Genomic DNA, 22,171 nt, shown 5'->3' on the forward strand with positions numbered 1-22,171 from the left:
TCTCCCAGGAAGGGGAGGCAACCTGAATGCATGTTGCAGAGGGGAAAAGATCTATGCCACATCTGGTGGGTTTAAAGCCCAGGGTCTTGGGCATAACCCATACTCAAGGCTGCGGGTTGAAAGTAGGGAAAAAATAAGGCCCAGATTAGGAAAACAAAAAGGAGGGAGGAGTGGGGATAAGGAGAAGCACAAACTTTTAAACAGAAAAAAATAGACAAATACCAAAAAGAGAAAGATCAAGCAGGAGAGATAGCAAACTGTGTGGCTAGCTAACAACACAATGCTCTGTCTCAAGGCACAGGCGGTTGAGAAGGAACTGAAAAAGGTGGCAGGTTTATTCCCCCCACATATACCCTCATATCAGAGCATAAGGATATCTAGGGCGCAGGCTTTGATTTGAAGACAATGCTGATGAAAAGCTCTGATCAGAGGTGCATAGGTGACTGCTCATCCTGATGTGAAGCACCCATAGGGACACTATGCAAATAAGAATGTATGATGTCATGTGAGCTGGAGGAGGTAGTGGTGGTAGTGAACAGAAGCACCAGCAGAGTGGCCTGAGTCACCTGTTTCAATTACTCAGAAGACCCAGGGAGTGGGTGATAGGATCAGGTAGCTGGGGCTCCCTGCCGTAGCTACGTGGACTATGAAGGCCCACAAACCACAGGAAGGAACAGCACCAGCCAGAAGAGGAAAGAGGGAAGTGTGTAGAGACATCCGCTCACTAAATGCACACACAAACCAAACAAAGGAAAGGAAAGGAGTTGGTGGTAGATTGTACTTAATGTGTGGGAATGCCCATTATGGACTCTGCCCTTTGTCATGGAATTGATGCCCTCATGCATTCCTCTTACTTCTTCTGAAAATTTGTACAGCCACTGGCTCTGGTGGGTCAATGGTTTTAGCACATATCATAAGTGTGAATAGCCCAGTATTGACTACTAAGGCAGATTAGTGTCACCCAAATAAACTACAACAGATATGGACACCTACTTCTCTCATTTTGAAAAAGGCCATTCCCGTGAGTAAAGAATCAGATCCTGCCTGATGCTGTGGTCCTATCCTTTCCAGCTCTAACTGCTCTGCGACTTCTTGCAATCCACCCTGAAAAAGGAAGGAGCATTACACAGTCAAAGCAGGGATAATAATTACAAAGTCAGGTCATTTAAGAGTAGCACTAGAATTCTGCATAACAAGCTTTATTCAACCACCATTTATATATATATTTAAGCTTAGCACTATAGCTGTCACAATAGAGATACACAATCAGCATACACTAGGAAAAGCCAAGCTTTTCATTCAGGCTTTAAGCTTAAATATTAAATGACTATCTTCGAACTATCTTAGAACTAACATGTCTAGGCACCCCAACCAGTCAAAGCCAAAGGAATTACAACTGAATAAGGCAATTCCTTCAAGTATTACATTGACCAAGCTGGAAGGATTGATGCTGCTGCTGAATGGCAGTTTCAGAAATCAAGATGTTTCTTTAACACCCTACATTTCTGTTAGGGTTAGAATTTAAAGGCGAACAATGGTACTTCAAAAGTAAAGCAATTTAAGATCCAAATCATTACAAACATGTGCACTCCAATGTGTCCTGAAAGGAATTAGCTTTCACTTAAAATACAGTTTTTCTTCACTTACCTGCCCACACCTAAGCTCAGGGTTCTGCGCTTCCCCCAGAAAACTTCAAAGCATCTAAAGCAGTGGAAGGAGTCCAGGAAAATGGTCTATGAGGACTTAGGGGAGAACCCTGAACCCAGGTGAAGTTGTAAAATTCAAGAGGGAAAAAAGAACAAAATGAAAATGCTAACATTCAACTCATCTTTAACAACATGTGTTAACTGGTTTCATTAACTGCCACAAAAAAGTAAATGAAACATCTGTGTTAAAAGTAATGTAACTGCCCTGTAGCCAGATTCAAGAAGGTATTAGCTACCATATGCACACAATTAGCTTTCTTTTAACAGGCACTGTGCTAACTGACAAAATGTTTTCTTTAAAAAATACACATCTCTGTTGAAAGTGCGTTGATACAAAAAGCAATAGGACAGCCCATGTACAAAAAGGACAGGTAGCTCTCTACAGTCTCTAATTGTAGGGCACGGATCATTGGTGGACTAAATGGCTTCTTATCTCACAACAGTAAAGTATCCTTCAGTCTTCAAGCAATTTTTCTTCCTGTTAATTGTAGAGTGGAGAATTTGTGGCTTCCAGAAGCTTTTTTACCCAATTAAGCACACCCCTTTCCTCCCTCACAACTCCTTCATGTCCTTTTACTGGGTATATTTTTGGTGTAAATTCAACTGCATCGAATTTGCATAGGATATCAAAATAGACAAGATCGCGCATACCCAGAGAATCAAAGCAAAGAACTGGGAGAAATCAGATTAATTAGGGGTTGCAGGCAATGAGGAAAGGTTTGGAACTAATAAATGTAAGTCCTACATCCAGGGAGAGAAAACAAACAGCACAAATTTACAACAGGGAAGGGTAACTAACCTAGCAACTATAACATTTGAAACCAAGCAATTTTATTTTCATCTTTACTGCTTTACCCTGCCTTAGCACTACTTTTTCATTAACTTCATAACCCTATTTATTGTGCAGCAGGTGAGAGACTGGGAGGAGAGCTGTCAATGATAAGTCCTATCTTGAGAAATGGTCCACAAAATGAAAATGTCTAAAAGACACTTTCATGGACAAAATTTGAAAAAAATAAAACTGAACAAATCAGACTATCCCTACTCTAATTTTCCAAGGGATTAGCAACCTCTGCTACAACTATCCCCAAAACAGTATTGATAAATTTTGCCCATTCATTTTAGTGTCAAGAAAGCAATAGTGGTTGCTACAAGCAGAAGCAGCCTCTTCACAGATCAATTCTGCTTTAGACAGATTAGTCTAATCTTCCCTAAACTGATCCCTATGGGACAATATAGTTATGGTATGTGTAATGCTATGTTGCATAGGTACCAGTCTTTAAAGGTTTGTACAACTGGGAGAAAGACAGTTACTGTCACAATAATTTTCGAAACATTATACTGCATAGCGAAGCAGTGTGCCAGGCAGACTGCTTTGGATCACTACTCTGAAACTAGGTAAAGCGTCAAAATGCTTTTAGCCAGCACTGCGTTTTTTACATCTGGAAAAAAAGGAAACCAAAAAAAAAAAAACCAACACACAGAACTAATCAAAGGCAGGGATGAAGCTAGCACAAAGCACGTTCTTTTTAATATTAAAAATGGAATCTATTGTATCTGAATTCCATTGACGACATACCATTTTGGGGGATGGAGGTGGAGAACAGAGGGAGAAGAAACTGAGATGAAACAGCGCAAATTAAAATTTTAAAACTTTAACCAGGTCAAATTTGGCCCAAAAAATGCAGTTTGTTATAAAGAACTGTGACTCTTAAGGCCAACATAGATGTTTCCATGAGAACTTTTAATAAAATTTCCATTTGAAATTTTTAAATAAACCATTTTTCCCAGTGGCATCTACAAACCAAACACTACAGAACTGGGCTAGGGCATGAGAACCTGACATTGAAACTAACTAGTTTATTTTAACTTGTCCAACATCTGAAAAATGAGCAGACAGTATAAGATAGCAAAATCTACATTTTTAAAATTAATTTCCATTTTAGTTACCTAAGGTGTTAATGTGACAGAAGAAAATGCTTGGAGTAATGTAAATATATTTATAGTATGACAACGTTAGGTTGATTTTTGCCATTTTTGTTGGTTTGTAAATTTTGCATACAGTTCAACTCATACTATTACCTAACTTCCCCTTTTAAATAAGCACTATGTGGACAAAGGTAGGTGGGAAGAAGGGCCACACCTGAGATGCTGAATAGGTATTTGCAGCTTTCCGCATAGCATTAACATGGATTGCTATTAGAAATATGCCTAATTAAAAACTGGGCCCTCTTAAAATCCACACTCATCCCTTTTAAGCCACATGCCCTCCTGACTAGACAGAAGCTGAAGATCACTCCTCCTCTCATTGCTATTATCTGTGAGACCGCTCTTATCAATTCTTGAATGTCCTATGTGCTAAATCTATCCCCATTACAAAGGAAAATGTGGAGATATTACACAGACTACAGGGTCTGGCATGTAACACAACCGATCTAGAAAAAAATTCAGGACAGGGTGAAAACAATCTTCTTCAGTTGTGAATAGTGGCCAAGATTTTCCAAAAAGGGTGCCTAAAAGTTTGTCACACAAAATAGTTTACAACTGTTGGAAAGACAAGGGAAAAACTGGATGTCTCTTTTAGACTAATAATAGAATACAGAACCTCCCTTCTCTACGTAACTTTTTTTTTAAAAAAAAAACACTCTAGATTAAGGCAGTGCTGATGGTTTTTATATAACCTTCAGAGAACCAAAAATGCTTTTTAAACGGCAGGTCAAGTCATGTCCTCCCTCCCCTTATACATAAATATCCACAAAAAGAAAAAATATTTCAGATGCATCACACCCTTTAGACAGACAGGTTAGCAGCTTGGTTCTGTAACCACAAGACCACAGAAGATGGTCCTAGATCAGTGGGGAATCCAAGCCCACTCAACAAATCTCAGGACATTGATACAGCGTGTTGGCTACTCTGTAAGCCCCACCCCTACCACTAAATTCAGTCAGGATCTACTTGTCTAGCTACAATACTTATCGGCCCTCCATTACTGCAGTATCTGAACCTCTCACAACCATTACTGTATTTATCCTCAACATCTCATCAGGTAGGGAGATATTACTATTCCCATTCCAAAGCTGGGAAACTGCTGCACAAAGGGACTAAGTATCTTGCTTGCGGTCACACAGGCAGTTTGTGGCAGTGTAGGGAACTGAATCTGGGTCTCCCAAATCCCAAGCTAGTGTCCCAAGCACTGAACCATTCTTCCTCTTTACGGAAGAATCTGTATTGCTATTGGTCACCAGGCTACAGCTACACCATGACCCCCATCCACATGGAGGAAACTGAAGATGGAGAGTAGGAGTAGTGTTGTACATGAGCAACAGCAAGTCCCTATACTCTCTCTATAGGATTTCTGCTGGAGTCAGGAGACAATTCTACAGAATGGCTGCAACCCCCATCCACACAATTCTATAGAGAGGGTTTCTATTTCCCAGGGCTGACCATTAGCACCAAAATGTGTCTAAGGAAAATCAAGTATCTCTGATAAAACAAAGTGACCAACAAGAGTAGCTTGCACCAGGCAATAAATGGCGTCAGTACAGAAATTCAATTCACTGCAATTTAATAGAGATTTAAACAAAAAAAAAAAAGCACAGAAATTCATTTAGGCAACAGTGCATGCAAGTAATTAATGATCTAGCTTCTGAAGACTCACACCAGCTGTTTTCAGTTTGAGACAAGTCCGCACACAGTTGACTGCATTTCATTGCTGTGGACAATACTGAGACTTTCACCAATGGTTTTCGGAAGGATGGGGTAATCCCCATCTCTCCCCCTCCTATCATAGCCAGTCTGCAGTTTAGTTGCCACTACCATGATTTTGGTCACTGGAGCTGACCCACATATAGAACTCTGAAAAGCATTCTCCATTCTTATGGGTGAGGCAAAGGATATCTGTGAGCTCTATCATCTTCAAAAGACAATTTTGCATCATGCATTGTTTTACAGAGGTCCATACTGCATGCAGCATTGACTGCATTTATCTCTTATGCAAATTCAGTAATGTATTTTTTCTTCAAATTTCAACACAAAGCTCTAACGACAGGAGCTGTTACATTTTTAATTCCCCTCCCCCACAGTCCATAAGACTGGATTATACACAGTGTTTGGGACAAAACAACTGTATTAATGCAACAAAGGTTGTGTTTCAGTCCATGAGTGCACACTATTTTGTTGACTTTTGCAGTTTTCCAACTACTTCATTATTTCTCTTGGCCCCAATGGAAAGCCAATTTCAATTAGATGTTCTCCAACATACATGCTTTGCTAAACTGGTGAGGGTTGCTGCTGGGATGCAAAATTCCTGACCAGACTCTGGACTAGTCTGCTTTTCCTAAGAGCAGGAAAGGAGTTTCCCACTCACTCCCCGCCACTTTCAGTGCAGACTGATTAGCATAGGAGACGGTGGAAATTATGTTCTTTACTTCATAGTCACCAGTAAGATCCTCATTAACAGTTACATGTCTCTAGATAGCCTCAAGAAAGTTCAAGCTCTTCAGCATTGTCTAAATCACCGACTCAGCATTCGGATATAAAAAGTGGCATACTATCCCTGTACTCAGGGTGCGGCTGCACTGCACTCCATCAGTGTCCAGTTTCTGTGCGCTCTCATTTAGAAAAACCTGAGGGTTCTGTGTCGCCTTCCATCAGAATGGTGAGCCACCTATTGCCTCATATGAGTTGTGCCCCTCTCATTTCAAAACCAGTCCAGATACATGGGCCTCTTTGGCAAGCGTGGCTGTAACAATCCCAGTAGCATATCTTCCCTTCATACATTCGTTTCCAGTTCAAATTCATTCGCCAGTCCAATCAAATCTTCTCCAAATTTTATGCCTAATAGAACAAGCCAATTAGTAGCCCAACTGGCTTGAGTTGATAGGTTAGTTTCTAACCCCATTTTCCTAGAAGTCTGAGTTGGCTCTGAACATACGTCATTGCTCACATTTGCCTAACGGGCCACCTGCAGTTCTAGCCATTCCGTCCCTTCGCACTAAAGTCACCTTTCACTATACCTTACCACAACTGCAGCCCCTCAGTAGATTGAGCAGTGAGGAATGATGCAAGAGTGTGTCATCAATACCCTGCTCACAGAGGCCAAACCCATCAGTTCTAACAGCCTGAGACATTAGCAGCAGGATGTAACTTCTGAACATGGGTCTATCATTTGGCAGCACAGATCTATGACACTGCCAATAGATGGGATTGGGTTGTTATTTTTAAATGGCTAGAACCACAAGAACAAACATGCATGCTCCTTCTATCGCTTATATGAATATGCCAACTTAGAAAATTCTGTTCTGAACCATATATCAAACTATTTACCTTGAGATTTTTGCAGCTCTTCATTAGATACTTGACATCATAAATGACAGGGAAAAACAACCGGAGTATCTCAAAGAAGTCCAGCTCCTCTTCAGGTAAATTAGAGTTAGTCAGGATCTTGATCAGATAGCCAAAGTCATAACCACTGCAAATTAATGACACATAATGACAAAGTTAGGCAGATAATCAAAAAAAAATCCTCCTCCTCTCCACTGTCAAGTGTCCAATTAGTTAAATTTAAATTAAAAACAAAAAAGCTAGGGAAGCGTTTTATATATAAATTTAATAAAAAAAGTTTTGGAGATCATGTGACACTTCAAATATTAACAAGAGAAAACCACAGGTGTCTCAGTGCAATTTCTAGAGGACAAGTTTCCACATCATAAAAAAGTATCAAAACTAGAATCCTTGTTGGCAATCTCAGCAAGGAGGCCAAATGATGGAATGAACATGAAGACTTTCCTGCAGATTCCCTCCAGACTTGGAGGGAAGTTCACTGTCAGGGCAGCATTGTGAAGGAGACACTGCTTTGCCACCACTGGACCTATTCTCAGGATGGATAATGGTCAGATACCAAGCCTGCTCCTTTCACATGCACAGAAAGTTTCTGGTGACAAGACAGTAGAAGATGAAAGCAAATGATTTCTACTGCTGTCAGAACCTGCACAGTATGTAGAATCTTACATAGAGTATTTGCACTCTGAAAAACTTCACCCTCTCATGTTAAAGATTCACATAGTCCTCCTTCCTCTGGGTTCTGCAACAAAAGGAGTTATTTATAGTTTCTGCCTCTACATCTTGTCATTGGAAACCCTTGATACAGCATCTAGATAGTTCATTTATTCATTAGTTGTAAATTCAACGTGTTGACAGTACTAGGTTTTACACCTATAGAGTGTTGAGAGTGAAATTTCCTTAACTACATTTATATAAATAAAAATAATACATGATTGACTGGGTTCTAGGGTAATGTCTACTGTTATTGCCTGAGGAGAGAGCTAGATTGTAAGCTCTTCAGGGCAGAGACTCTTGTATGTTAGTAAAGTACAACAGGGACCTAATCTTGACTGGGGCTTTTGAGTACTAACCGAAAACCCCCGACACAAAAAGCAAACAAGACGCAAACTGGCTGAAGCAGGACTGTTTGTTCAGCTGATATTTCTGAAAAAGGCTCTAATCCTGCATTGTGTTCCTGCACACTGGATGCCTATACCCGTGTGGAGCCCAGATTTCAGATGCAGGACTGGGGCCTTAATTTGCCTTATTCATTTCCATCTTGAATGCTATATTTCCCTTGGTGCAAGTGAAGTTATGCTCTTCTATAGGATTTTGTACCACCCTATTTGTATATTATTGACTATCTTTATGATCTTGTTGTTATACTTCCTAAAGGGAGAAAAAGACTAAAAAATCCTAAACAGCAACACCAGGGAAGAACAGATCATTTCTTAAATCCACTAATCAAAGACCAGCAAAGGTGCAGCTGACTATTGTTCTCCCAAAGGGGTTTTCCATATTCTACCATAGATTTCTAGTTGTTTGAAGGAGTCAGACACAGCATTTGAGGTTCCCACTTCTGCAGTTGTCCCTTTGAGGCAGCATGCCAAGATTTACAGCAGAAGATTGACTCTTTTGCTCCCTGGCTGGTAAAGGCATGAGTTTCAACTGAGACCAACAGCATAAAATTGGAATGGCTATCTCATTACAAGAAGTAATTTACTCTGATCACCCATTCTCACCTCCTACTCAATGGTTGTCATTAGGCCTCAAGTACCCGGCTTTCATTCATCTACCCCATTGTTGTCTATGCCTTTGCATATGTATATGTTGCCTCCCATATATGTTGCCAATATTTGCTGTATTATTTCTACCAACTGCATCTGAGAAAGTGGGCTGAAGCCTACGAAAGCTTATGCCTGCTCAAATTAAATTTGTTAGTCTTTAAAGTGCTACAGAACTTTCATTGTTATGCAGCATAAAACTCAGAGTAGTCAGCTTGATTGCTAAACATGAAGTCATAAGAGCAGCTTCTTTTGCTCAGATTAGCAAAATAAAGTATTTAACAAAAAAAAAAAAAAAAATCTTAAAAACCTGGAAAATGATGCCATGAACTGAAGCTTGAGAATGCTCAAGATTAAGGAAAATCTGGCTTCTGTGGCGATTGTAGGCAGCAGTCAAGAACTGACTGAAATAATGCTAGTTAAGCCTAATCCCCTGTAACAATTGAGGCTGCACCAAAACTCTACTTCCAATACAGATGGACAGTTATTATGCAGTTCACTATCTGTGCTTTTGTTTTTTCCACAGGCATGATGGTGTTTTGTTTTGGGGTTTTTTTTAATCACAGCCCCTTCCCTGGAACTCATCTATAGAACCAAAATACAAACAAAATCTGATGTTCTCATGCTATTTCAGCTTCTGGGTACAAAAAAAGAGTAATACAAAGAGTACTGATTTTGTGTTGAGTGGGACTAGAGTATCAGGCTTGCAACTTACAATGTTCACAGATTCTACAGCCAGAAGGGACCTTTATGAATAGATCACCTAGTCTGATCTCTCATATAACAGGCAATAGAACTTCCCCAAAATAAATGATGTTTGTGGTAAGAGCCAAGTGGCTTCTTTTAAATTTTCCTGTGGTTTTAGTGATGCGGTTTGTTCCAGAGCCCCTCACAGAAAAAAAGAGAAAACAAAAACAGCAGGAGTTTTAACAGTGGAGTGCTAAATAGTGTGGATTACCTCTTCACTATACATGGATATTTAAACAAACACATCTGGTTCTGAGAAAAAAAAAAACAAAACAAAACACACACACACACACACACACACACCCCTTCTCCCCCCTCCCCCCCCCGGCTGGTTTTGGTCAGCTCACCACCTGTGAATCTCCTTCAGACATTCAATAAATCTGAAATATTTATACACACATTCCCAAACGTGGCCATGGCAACCACCTCAGACAGCATTTCACAAGCCACAGTACAAGTTTCAAGCCATCATATACAATGCCTTTGCAGTGGTTACTAAGCGCCACTCCAGATCAAGCCTATGACTAGCCTAGTTTGGCAATCCATATTGGATTGTGGCCAGTACAGGACACAGTAGAGGAAAGGGCAAGAAAGCCCGTAATGAACAATTATGTAATTACCTGCCCATTAGGGAAGATTATTCCCCAATATCCAGCAACTAGTGGTTTACATCCTGAAGCGTGAGGGCTTTCATTCCTTATATATTTTTATCCTAGCTACTGAAATTATTCAACATTACAATGCCTGCAACTAGCCACAATCCCTGAAATGATATGGCAACCTATGCACACAGCCACATATTTTCAAGGAACATAGCTAACTGTAGGCAACTGATTGAGAACAAAAGTTTGAGAGGATCAGAAATGCCCATATTTTTCTTTTATTTGGCATTATCAAAGAATGTAAATAGCCAATTAACTTCAAGTTAAGTGCTTTTCTCAAGCTACCAGTAGATAATGTGGTACGTGGTATCTGTGAAATACCAAAAGCTAAAGAGGCTGGAAAGGCTGTCTCCCATTTTAAGAACGGTAGGTTCTATTTCTGGACTAGACAGTAGCTGTCTGCTTGAGAGTTTAATTGATCTTCTTAGCAAAATATAGTGACCACCAGGAATTACAATGTTTAGAACATCTGAGCACCCAAGAATCCTCTCGTTATACAAAACTTGCTGGAGAGAATTTAACAGAACAACTTTTTTTCCTTACCTAATACAACAGGCTTGCACTGAAATTACGAGTTAAGGGTAGCTGCACATCGGCCTACACAACTGTTTGAAGGAGCCACCATGCAAATACCCTGGAAATCTAACTATCCTCAAAAGAAGCCTTCAAGTTGTCCTATGGTTTGAACAGAACTGTTGTGTTGCAATTGTCAGATGCAGAGCACTCATAGCTCCAACTGACTACAACAGGGATTTGTATTTTATTTAGGCCCCTTATTTATCAGAAGAAACACTGCACTACAGATGTTTTGGAGTTGCTGTTTCTCTTCTGGTTTAGCGATGTTACTGGCTCTCTGTGTGGAAGCTGCAGTACATGTGAGCTGATGGCCATGGGAAGGCATCTGCATATTGGTGGCTGTACAAGCCTACAGCTGCACAATAGCTTTGTTAGTGCAATATCAGGATGCCACAGCAGCTGTTTGTAATCCAGAGATGGCTTCCTGAATAGTTTTTCTTCAAGCTTATTAAAATTAGCTTTGAAATAAAGTTGTGTAAAAGTTCCAAAAAGTACTGACTAACAGTAAAACTGATTATACATGAAATACTGACAAATGCATACACAAAAAGAGAAAATTCTGCTATTTTAGGGGTTACTTGGAACTACAGTAAGTATAAAATATGTAGACAAATAATTTTTGCAGTCAGTAGCGTCCCTTAAAAATGACTCTAAGGCCTTGTCTACGCTAGAAAAGGTTTTGGCAATGTAACGATATTGGCAACCCTTCCAGTGGGGAGGCAGTTTATACCAGCAAAAGAGCTCTTTTGCCTGTATTACTTATACCAGTTCCCTAAATGAAATAAGCTTTACCAGCAAAAGGAGTTTTTTGCCAGTATACCAGTGTCTCTACTATGGCTTTTGCCAGTATAGCTACGTCAGCAGTTAGGAGTATGATTTTTCCACACTTGTAACCAACATAGCTACTCCACTTCAGTTTTGCTGTAGACCAGAGCAAAGACAGGGGTGGAAACTACTTTAGGCTCAGTGTTCACTAATTATTCACTCACTGTTCACTAACATAATTGAATCAGAGAATATTCTACAACATAGCTGTCCTCGATCTTGTTCCAACACCCATCTAAAGTTTACCCCAGTTACAGGACACTTAAGACAGACAAGTTGTATTCACATGGTTAGTTGCAAATCATGTTGTAAACAGATCAGTAGACAATTTAATTATAACCAGGTCTCCTGGTTAGTTGTAGCTGTAATTTAAGATATAGCCAAATATTAAGTTTTTAATGAAGAATCAATGGTTTCTTTTGAAGTATTGTTCAAAATTCTTTATATAGTCTCCTGAAATAGCTCCTTCTCAATATTTAAGTCTGATATAAAAGAGGCCTTTCTTCACTATTTCTGTAGATCTTTTGATCTATATTAAATCTTCTATATTAAAGCCAATAGATCGATATGTGTAAGCACAGCAGTTTTGTTGATATCTGTGTCAAAAATAAAGAAACAAATATTAAAATTGTGTGCTACCTACATGTTCTTCATCCTCTCGCTCTCTGGGCACAAAATACACTTATTATTCCTTTAAATCGATTGATAATACTGAGTTTGAAACTAGTGTCATAATGGCTTTGTATTCTTTGTATATACATTTGCACTGTTATGCCTTTGACTCCATTCTATATTGTTGGATTTTTTATTCTTTATTATTAAATTATTTGAAAATCATGAACTAATAAATACTGAAAAGGTTTCTTTTGTTCTCAATTAAGAACTAAGTATCAGTATTTAAGGATGAACAAAGATTCTCCCTATCTTTTTTTAAATCCATACTAACCATTAATTATGTGTTACCACTGTGCAAGGTAAATAAAATTGGACTGTAAAGGGATTATTTGTTCTCAACTAAGATAGTTGTGTCACATTTTAGAAAACTTATGTTCCATTGTCAAGGAACCAACATTTAAAAAAGTCAAGTAGAAGGCATTAAATAGCAATAAGTCTTAATATTCACTGCTGGCTGCAAAAGCAAAAATTAGCTTTGGTGCTTTAATTGACTATACGAGTCCATTACACAAATGCAAGATTTAACTCCTAGTAACAAGGAGACTTTGTTTAGATATTTTTAGAGGTTTAGTTTTTATATTTCTGTTTCTTTCTGTGCTGGAAAACGGTTTCATATAATGGAATAAAGAAGAGATATTTGAAATTTGCTCATTGTTGTTGCTGCTGTAGATAGGACTCATCAAGCTTTTCAGTCTAAACCTTAATGATCTGGAGGTGCTCCATGAGTGGGGGCTCAAATTCAGGCCATTAAATCTCAGCCTACGAGGCAATTTAAAGAAAAATGGTTCTGTGGCTAGCAAGTTATTAGAAGCTGTTTATGTTTTTGGTTTTTTTTTTCAAACCGCATGATTATCTTTAGAACACTGATATCCAAAACATTTATTAACCACTCAAATTTAAAAATATTTGGACAAATATTTGTCCATCTGCAACAACTTGAGTCATCCATTGGTATTTTTAGCACCAGTGCTGCAACTAAAACGTATTTCAGACAACAAAGTATCAGTAGCAAGCAAAAGATTTCAATCATCCAGTAAAACCACCATCATGGATGGGTTTGTAGTAAGAACCAGCAAATACCAACAAGACACCATAGGTGAAAAGATTGCTAAGTTCATTTATGCCACAAATTCTCCTTTTCGCATTGTTAACAATAAACACTTCATTGACATGGTTGAGTCCTTACGACCAGGCTACACTCCACCTGGTAGAGCAGACATTGGTGGAAGGTTGCTAGATACAGTGTATGAGAAGGAACTTGAACAATGCACAAGAAATACTGAGGGGAAATTTGCTAGCTTAAGCCTTGATGGGTGGAGCAATGTACACAATGATCCAGTAATATGTGCCTGTGTGACAACAGAAGATGCAGTTGCGTATCTTTCAGAAACAGATACATTGGGAAATGCTCATACAACAGAATATTTAAAAGAAGTGGCAGTGAAAGCTGTAAAACTGTGAACAAAAATTCAACTGTCCACATGCGCAGTTTTGTCACAGACAATGCTGCAAAGGATCCAAACTAATTCTCCCTCAAGATGTTCAATGGAATTCTGTGGTTGATTGTTTTGAACAATTTATTAAAAACTGGCTTATTCTCATAAAACTCTCTGAAGAAACCATGATAAAATAGATGGAAGTATCTCATCCAAAGTATCTAACATTGGATTAAAGAGGAATGTAGAGGATATGCTCAGTATACTGAAGCCTATATCCATAAACTTAAACAAACTTCAGATAAATTGTTGCTGCATTGCTGATGCTGTCAAAATTTGGAAGGCACTTCAAGAGACATTGAAGAAAGAAATACCTCACCAGAAAGTTAACTGCAGGCAATAAAGAAGCAAATGGATCAAGCACTAACTCCACCTCATTTTCTTGCAAATATTCTCAATCCCAGATATAAAGGTAGATGCCTAACTTCTGAAGAAGATGATGCTGCCATGGCATGGGCATCTCAAAATCACTCCTCAGTTATGCCAGTCATAATAAATTTCAGGGCTGGAGCGGAACCATTTAAACAGTACATGTTTACTGATGATGATTTGAACAAAATCACTCCCTTGAACTGGTGGAAATCACTAGCCAGGCACCTTGAATCAGGGTTCCTTCAGTTGCTAAGCCAACTTTTCACAGCAGTAGCTTCCTCTGCAGGTACAGAGAGAATATTCTCATCATTTGGTATTATTCACTCAAAGCTAAGAAATCGGATGGGAGTTGAAAAAGCAGGAAAATTCGTATTTCTGTTTCAGTCTATGAATAAAAATGATAGCAGGAGTGGGGAAGATAATAAAATGTAAATGCTATTGTGTTTGTGTGTGAGATTTAGTTTTTACCATTCTTAATGTACTGCTGCTGCATCCGCAGCTTGACACAGGTAATGAGTATTATGTACTATTTTCTAAATTAATAAAAATCAAGTTATCTAAAAAACTACACAAAGTATACCCTCCTAGATGTTCTAAAATGCTGTACTGAGTTGTAATTTAACATGTTTTAGTGATCAGATTTGCACCATTGTTTAAAAAATGTGAAGTAGTATCAGTGGGAAACTTGATTTAAATCAATGATTTTCTCTTGGTGATTTAAATCAATCCACCACACTCATTGCTATAATCAAGTTTTACATATTCTTCTGTTTGACAGTAGTCAAGTGAAACAAGTGAAATACAGTCATCAAACCAGAGCCCACTGAACAATGCAATTGTACTTCTGTAGTCTCATTGAATGGATACCCACAAAATTCTATGATCATACCACATCTGTCACACAGGATTCAAATTTCAGAACTTTCACCATATCAACCAGCTACTTGCAATTCAACTATTTAATTTGGATTTGTTAGATGGATATTTTGCTTAGTGCAGGGATCTAAGACTTCACACATTAACCAGTATTTCAGTCTATCATGTCAGATACCTGGCTTAAAATGCACCTTAATAGATCTCTATATCTCAAGTACATCCCATGTGAGACCCTGACATTCCAACAGAATAGTAGCACTTAAAAGAATGCTACATTCCAAATGGCATGCTATGTTCACGGTTGCACTTACATTCACCAGTGATCTCTATCCATTTTTTCTACCACTTATATACTCACTTCAATCAATCACAGAAGGGTGGAATTTGAAGTCTGATTATAGTCACTTCCTAACTAAAAAAACAAACAAACAATACTCCATCATAGATCTCTTCATTTACATGGAGCTTTTCACAGGCTAGCTACACACTATAGATATAGATCTTGTTGAGAAGTCATGATCCCTCAAAGTTGAGCACACCAAGTAGTAAGCACTTTCTTTCGCATAAGGGTATCATCTCACTGTACCCTGAACTAATTCAGCATTAGATGTACAGCTTAAAATGCACAGGCCAACCATTTTTAAGTCTAGCATCAGAATAAATGAGAAATGACCAACTCAAATGTTATTTTATGTGCAGTATTTACCTATGAAAGGAAAGCCATTTGACTCCTTCACATAGCACTACTCCCGATGTCATAAGAAGTTCTGCGAAATACTGAGTCTCAATTCCTTCTTCCTCATGCTTTTTAAACTGGATACCAGATGTTGTTAGTAGTTCTATGGAGTCCTGGGCATACATGTCCTCCCTAAAATGAGACATAATTAACACAACATTCAAATCCACAAAAAGACACAGCTTCAATATCAAGTTTAAGTAAAATCCGGCACAGAATGCTGTGTATAGTTGGAACATTTTGCCCATTGCTTCAATAAATAATGTTAAAATGGATTTAACAATTTAGACACCATGTACATCTCAGAAAACTGTGCCCTACAACTGAAAAAGTTGATTGTTTTGTAATCACCACACAGCATTGACTAAGCAGTTTTAATATTATTCTCAATCCCATTATAAAATAAAATTCAGGTTTGTTTAAAGGAAACAGAAGAGAAATTGAACCAAACTCTCTAGGGATCAACATCAGACTATTTTCTTATATTAATTATAGATATTTGGGAGAAGATTGGTTGTTTAGACAAGATTACAGGCTCTTCCCTCACATACCCAAACTACTTTCCCTAATGTAATAAGAATGGAATTCAACCAAAATATATTATTTACTCCAATACTTTATTCATTAAAGAAATTACCAGTTGAGATACTCCCAAAATATTTAGGAAATTATTTTGCCTTGCAAAATTTCAGTGACCCTATGACTAGACACTCAAAAGAAGTAAGAAAGAGACAAGCTGGGCATACTGATTTTGAGAAACTGAAAGGACTAGTTTTAGGTTTTCATTACTGAGGGAAGATTCATTCCCTCTTCTCCCAGGTTTGAAGTTACGAGTCTTGACCTTTTTCTCTCCTCCTATCCTCTGATCAATGTAATAATGAGATTTTAGAAACCCAAACAACTTCGAGTTTGCTGCCCATACATACACAAATGACACATTGTAACAGAAGGGAATACTATTGCCAATACTATGTATTTCAGAGGGCACCCATAAAAGCTCTCTCTATTTAGGTAGGTCCTATACGACACCCATAATTGTAGTAACTGAGAACCATACAGATTTTTATATATTTAATATTCCATTGCTGCACAAATCCACCAAATGAAGACTACCAATACAGGAGGCTGGGAGACAGGCAAATCCTTAACTGGAGCTAAAAAAAAAAACAAACAAAAAAAAAAAACCAACCAACCAACCAACATTCTTTTAGTTATTAACTTCTGGGGCCTAATGAAGGCAGCAGGGTTCCCTATTCAGGTAACCTACCACATTTTGGTCTCTAAATAACTATGAGTATGGCTTTGTTTTTTCACTAGCTTGTCCTCCAAAGACTTGCTCTTCCTTTGCTTATGTGACAATCAACATTCTAGCAACTGCTGAAGTCAAGTTCAGAATCTCCCCCACTTTTCTCTTCTTTTCTTTCTCCTCTTCTGTTATTTCTCTGTCTAATTATTATTTAATTCTGTAAATTGCTTTGATATAGTTTGTATGAATGAATGATGCTTTAGCCAAATATAGCTGTGCTGCATAGTGTTATTTTTCTTACATTTTAAGATGCCTTTCTAATAATTTTACCTCCCTCAGAATCACTTCTCACACCTTACTGACAAATTATTTTGCCATACCCCACATGCCTCTAACCCTCATCCACTCCCATTGCTGTATTGCTTCCTCTATACATTTACCCTCTAGCCAATATTTTGTATCCAGCTACTGGGGTGCTTCTTCTGTCAGGCTTTATCACACCCATAATCTCCTCCTCTGCTGTGGCACTGTGCTCTTTCCCTTTCCCAGAAGTTCTTCCTTCATCAATGTGTTGCCTCTAATCTCTTCCTCTCCATATTTCACTGGCAGATTTTTCTTTCTGGTACGTAATCCCTCTAAGACCTCTCCATAGGTTTTCCTTCTTCCAAGGAGTCTAGTCTTAAGACATATAAGGGGGAATCGGGCTGTCCTGTCTAACATCTCCGCCCACCAACATCTGTTTATGTTTAGGGAGCATATATTACTTTTGCTTCTATGTCAAGAGTACAGTGGGCTAAGCATTATAATGTTACTTCACAGTTTTATAGACTTCTAGACTTTTTACACACAGTGAACTAAGCCTCTCAACATCTATGTGAGATGGGGAAGATTACCCCTCTTTCACAAAAGAAGAAAACTAGCATAAAGTTTAAATGATTGGCCCTGGTTACATAGGAAGTCTATGGTAAGAACTAGAATCTAGGCCACTTCCGAACCTTTTGCCTTAATCACAAGACCATCCTTTCCAACACTGCAAAATTTCAGTATGAAAGCTGTTACACACAAACTGCACTGAATATTGAAAATAATATGCTCTCTCTCTCTCTCTCTCTCTCTCTCTCTCTCACACACACACACACACACAAAAGATCTTCAAAAAGCAACCTTTTAGGATTTAAGAAAGAGCTATTTTAAGCAACCAGTTCAAAAAACTAAAATCTGTGTTTTAGGACAGACCAATCAGAAAGTTATTCTCGGGTCTTTTTAACTCTTAAGAGCTAGTATATACCTGACTGCTAACCAAGTGAACAGTTATAAAAACATGAATGTTTATTTATATGCACATATACAGTCTCCTAAGGTCTAAGTTATACATACATACAGTTATCTAGCAACGAGTAGCTTTTGGTCTTTGAATAGGTGTCCACACACCAATAACACCCTTATTAGCAATTTCAGCATGTCCATCTTAACTTGCATGAATGGTGAACTACTCTCAGTAATAAGAGTGGACCACTACAAGTTAGACCTTATGAACATTAGCAGAGCACTGTAGGCTTTGTCATTGCCTATAGTGTACTTGTTCTGTAGATAGAAGACTTTGGTGTCCTACACTTTCAGTTCAATTCACCTTTTTTGTTTGTTTTTTTAAAATTCTGATACTTGTTCAAAAATAATCTAATTTAATTAGCAGGAAGTTAATGTAATATTCAGGATTTAATTTTATTCATAAAATCCAAAAGTTTCCTTCTGAACTATAAAAAGCTTACTTGTTTTCTTTTGACTAGCCAAGTTTGGGCTGAAAGTTATAGATTTTGTTCTGCACCCTATGCAACTACCGTTAACTCCATTTGGTTGCCTTCTCCCATAACACATTGGGGGGGCGGGGGGGGGATCATTGTCTGGTTTCTCTCAACTTACTGGTTTTTGCAATTATATTATGCCACAAAACAAAGAAAGATTCTTTTTACAGTATAGAGTTTTCACATTCTGATAGGTGCTGATAAATTATGCATAATCTAAAGAAAAGTATTTAGGCAGAAGCAAAGTATTTAGATGCAACTACTTTAGCTAAAGGCTAAAAATACATATGGAAAAAATTACTGGCTAAATCCTCAAGGTGATGAGCGCCCTCAATTCCCAGCTCAGCACCTCACAAGACTGAGCCTTAAGTTCCATAGAAGATAAAGCAAAATATATAAAAGAAAATATAGGAACGTGGGACTAATAAACAAAGAAAGCAGAAGTCCATTTGCCTGAATGGCCTTTTCATGTATCTAAAGTTTCTTGTACTCTGAGTAGGAAGGATCATACTTACTCAAAATATATATTAATATCAGTCCTTTGAAATTTTAAATAAATACAGTTTAAGTAATAATTATAGCACACTTGGATATAAAAAACCAAAACTAAAAACCCAACAATATTAAGATTTTACCATCACTTACGTTAAATTAAATTTAAAATTAAATTGCCAAGTTGAAGTTCCTGGAGGGTATTCTCCTTGCTCATTCATAAACGTCAATCCTAGCTGAATTATCTTTAGCAAGTCTACATTACAGCGCAGCAGTTGGTATTGATAGTCCGCATTGCTTCTGAATTCTCCAATAGGCCTTGCAACTACACCTGGAAACTCTGTATCCTGTAAAAAAAATAAACGTACAGCCTCAACAGAAGAGAAACAACTTATCGGTAGCCCACCCACTCCAAATATAAATATTTGAACAGCATCTTTCCAAACACTTAATTTTATAGCTCTCACTGAAAATATAGTATATGGCTGTATTCTTTACACAAAGTGATAAACATTACTATCATCACAACAGACTACCTGCAGCAATAATTCAGACTTCCCATTGCCTTCAACGGACTCTGACTCCAGCTTTTTAAAAAGACTGTAATTTCAGTGTTCTGAGTGTCACTGAGAAAACTTACATGCAGTGTTGTGGTAGCTGTGTTGGTCCCAGAATATCAGAAAGACAAGGTGGGTGAGGTAATATCTTTTATTGGTCCAACTTCTATTGGAGAAAGAAGCTTTAGAGCTTACACAGCTCTGTGTGTTTATAAAAAATATTACCTCACCCACTGAGAAAACATGACCAGACCACATAGTACACTAAACAGGGATCTGTCACAGACATACCATGGCAACATAATTATACTTCCGTATAACTTGACGAATTTTCTTCATTTCTTCATCCAGGTTACAAGCCCAAACTTCACAAATTCTTTGGCTATGATCTACTGTAGCTGCTGGCATAGTGGGGGGGGGGATTTAGATACCAGGCATCAAAGAGTTATACTTGATTGAGGGTCAATTTCATAAAATAGGTTTTAGATGTTTACCTAAAATAAAAAGACAAGAAAAAGTAAATACAAATTTTGATTCCCAATGATTTGAAAAAGAATGCTTCTTTAACTTCCAGAACAAGAGCCAACTGTTTTCCTGAAACTCAAATGAAAGTAAAACTTGGTTACTGAAAGCTTAGGAACATGGTACTATTCAAGTTTCATTAGTGCTTAGTGACTTGGACAAAGGAGTGAAGAGTATACTTACAACATTTTCATATAATACCAAGATGGGAGGGGTTGCAATCACTTTGGAGGCTAGGATTACAATTCAAAACAACCTTGACAAATGAGATAATTGGACTGAAGTAAGCAAGATGAAATTCAATAAAGATAAAAAAAAAATCAAACGCACAAATACAAAATAGGGAACAACTGGCTAGGTGGTAGTACTGCTGGTGGGGGTATACTGATCTCAATCTGAATGAATAACAATGTGATATAGTTGCTAAAAAGGCTAGTATCATTTTGATGTGTATTAACAGGAGCTTTGTATGTAAGACACGGGAGGTAACGTCCTGCTCTACCTGGTGCTTGTGAGGCCACAGCTGGAGGCCTGTGTACAATTCTGGATGCCACACTTTAAGAAAGATGTGGACAGGAGTCCAGAGGATAGCAACAAATGTGATAAAAGATGTAGAAAAATTGACATATAAAGAAAAGTTAAAGAACTGGGCCTATGTAATCTTGAGAAAAGACGACTCGGGGGATACCAGATAACAGTCTTCAAATATGTTAAGGGCTGTTTTAAATAGGACCAGTCCACTGAAGGTAGAACAAGAAGCAATGGACTTAATCTGCAGCAAGAGAGTTGTAGGTTAGACATTAGGAAAAACTTTTAAACTATAATGGTAGTTGCACAGTGGGGCTTCCAAGGGAGACTGCAGAATCATCATCACTGGAGGTCAAGCACAGTTTGGACAAACATGTCACGGACGGTCTAGAACTATACTTGGTCCTGCCTCAGCACTAGGAGGCTGAACTAGATCTCTTAAAGTCCCTTTCAGCCGGATGGCTCTATGATGCTAAAAGATTACATCCTAATCAAAAACAGACAGAACTCTCTAGCTTTGTTAATGGATTTGGTGGCCAATTTGCACAAAGCCAGGCACGTGTGGTAGCATCCCACACAAGAATGCTCCGCGCCAATCCCTTGAAAGCCATGAAATGCTCCACATGCCAATTAACAGCGTGAAACGCAGGGAGGGAGACGACCGCCAGCACCAGGACCGCCGCCGCTCGGCTTCACTGCAGGACACGAGACCCTGGGGGAGTAAAACAAAAATTCGCACCCTTCTAAGGAGATACAAACGCCAACTCCGGAAGGGTCACTCGGCGCTGGGAGACGCTCGCGCAGCGCCCCCAGTCGCCCGCTGCCTGTGGCCCGCCCTCCCTTAGCCCGGCTACGGCTACTTTCAGCCTAGACGGGGCGAGGGGGGAGGGGCGCGGCAGGCGCGGGAGCCAGGCCGCGAGACGAGGCCGCCCCGCCCCCGACGCGTGTCGACAAATGGGAGCTGAAAACGGAGAGCGGCGCGCGCGCCCCGGTAGGAGTGGGGGAGCCCCCCCGCCCGGCTCCGCCGCCTAGAGACCCTCGGAAAGGTCGCCTCGCCTGCCTCCCACCCGAGTCCCCACCACGCCCAGAGCCAGGCCCCTCCCCCTCTCACCTACTCCGGCCTCACACGGGCTGGGCTGGGCTGGGCAGGGCAGGGCGGGGGCGGGACTAGCTGAGACCCGGCGGCGGCCCCAGGACGCCCCAGGATAGCGAGTCACAGTGAAAAACACAGAACCTGCCGCCCCCAC

The 22,171-nt window shown here is 39.1% G+C and overlaps 1 protein-coding gene across 6 annotated transcripts in view; it reads right to left on the minus strand.

Annotated features, from left to right (window-relative positions):
- CNOT7 (CCR4-NOT transcription complex subunit 7) overlaps positions 1-22,171 on the minus strand; it is a 35,783-nt gene that overhangs the window by 13,492 nt on the left and 120 nt on the right. The window contains exons 1-6 of one of the 6 annotated variants that reach the window (XM_067530623.1): positions 22,036-22,171; positions 20,166-20,368; positions 19,471-19,664; positions 15,748-15,909; positions 7,032-7,176; positions 994-1,104 (exon numbers count right to left, since the gene is read on the minus strand). In XM_067530623.1, coding sequence (XP_067386724.1) covers positions 994-1,104; positions 7,032-7,176; positions 15,748-15,909; positions 19,471-19,664; positions 20,166-20,282 — 729 coding nt within the window. In that variant the 5' untranslated portion in view covers positions 20,283-20,368; positions 22,036-22,171. The other 5 variants (XM_067530626.1, XM_067530628.1, XM_067530625.1 and 2 more) reach the window with 5 other exon arrangements.

The sequence above is a fragment of the Emydura macquarii genome, unplaced genomic scaffold (assembly GCF_026122565.2).
Source record: "Emydura macquarii macquarii isolate MOO-44397 ecotype Brisbane River unplaced genomic scaffold, CSIRO-AGI_Emac_v2 contig_3108, whole genome shotgun sequence".
NCBI lineage: Eukaryota > Metazoa > Chordata > Testudines > Chelidae > Emydura > Emydura macquarii.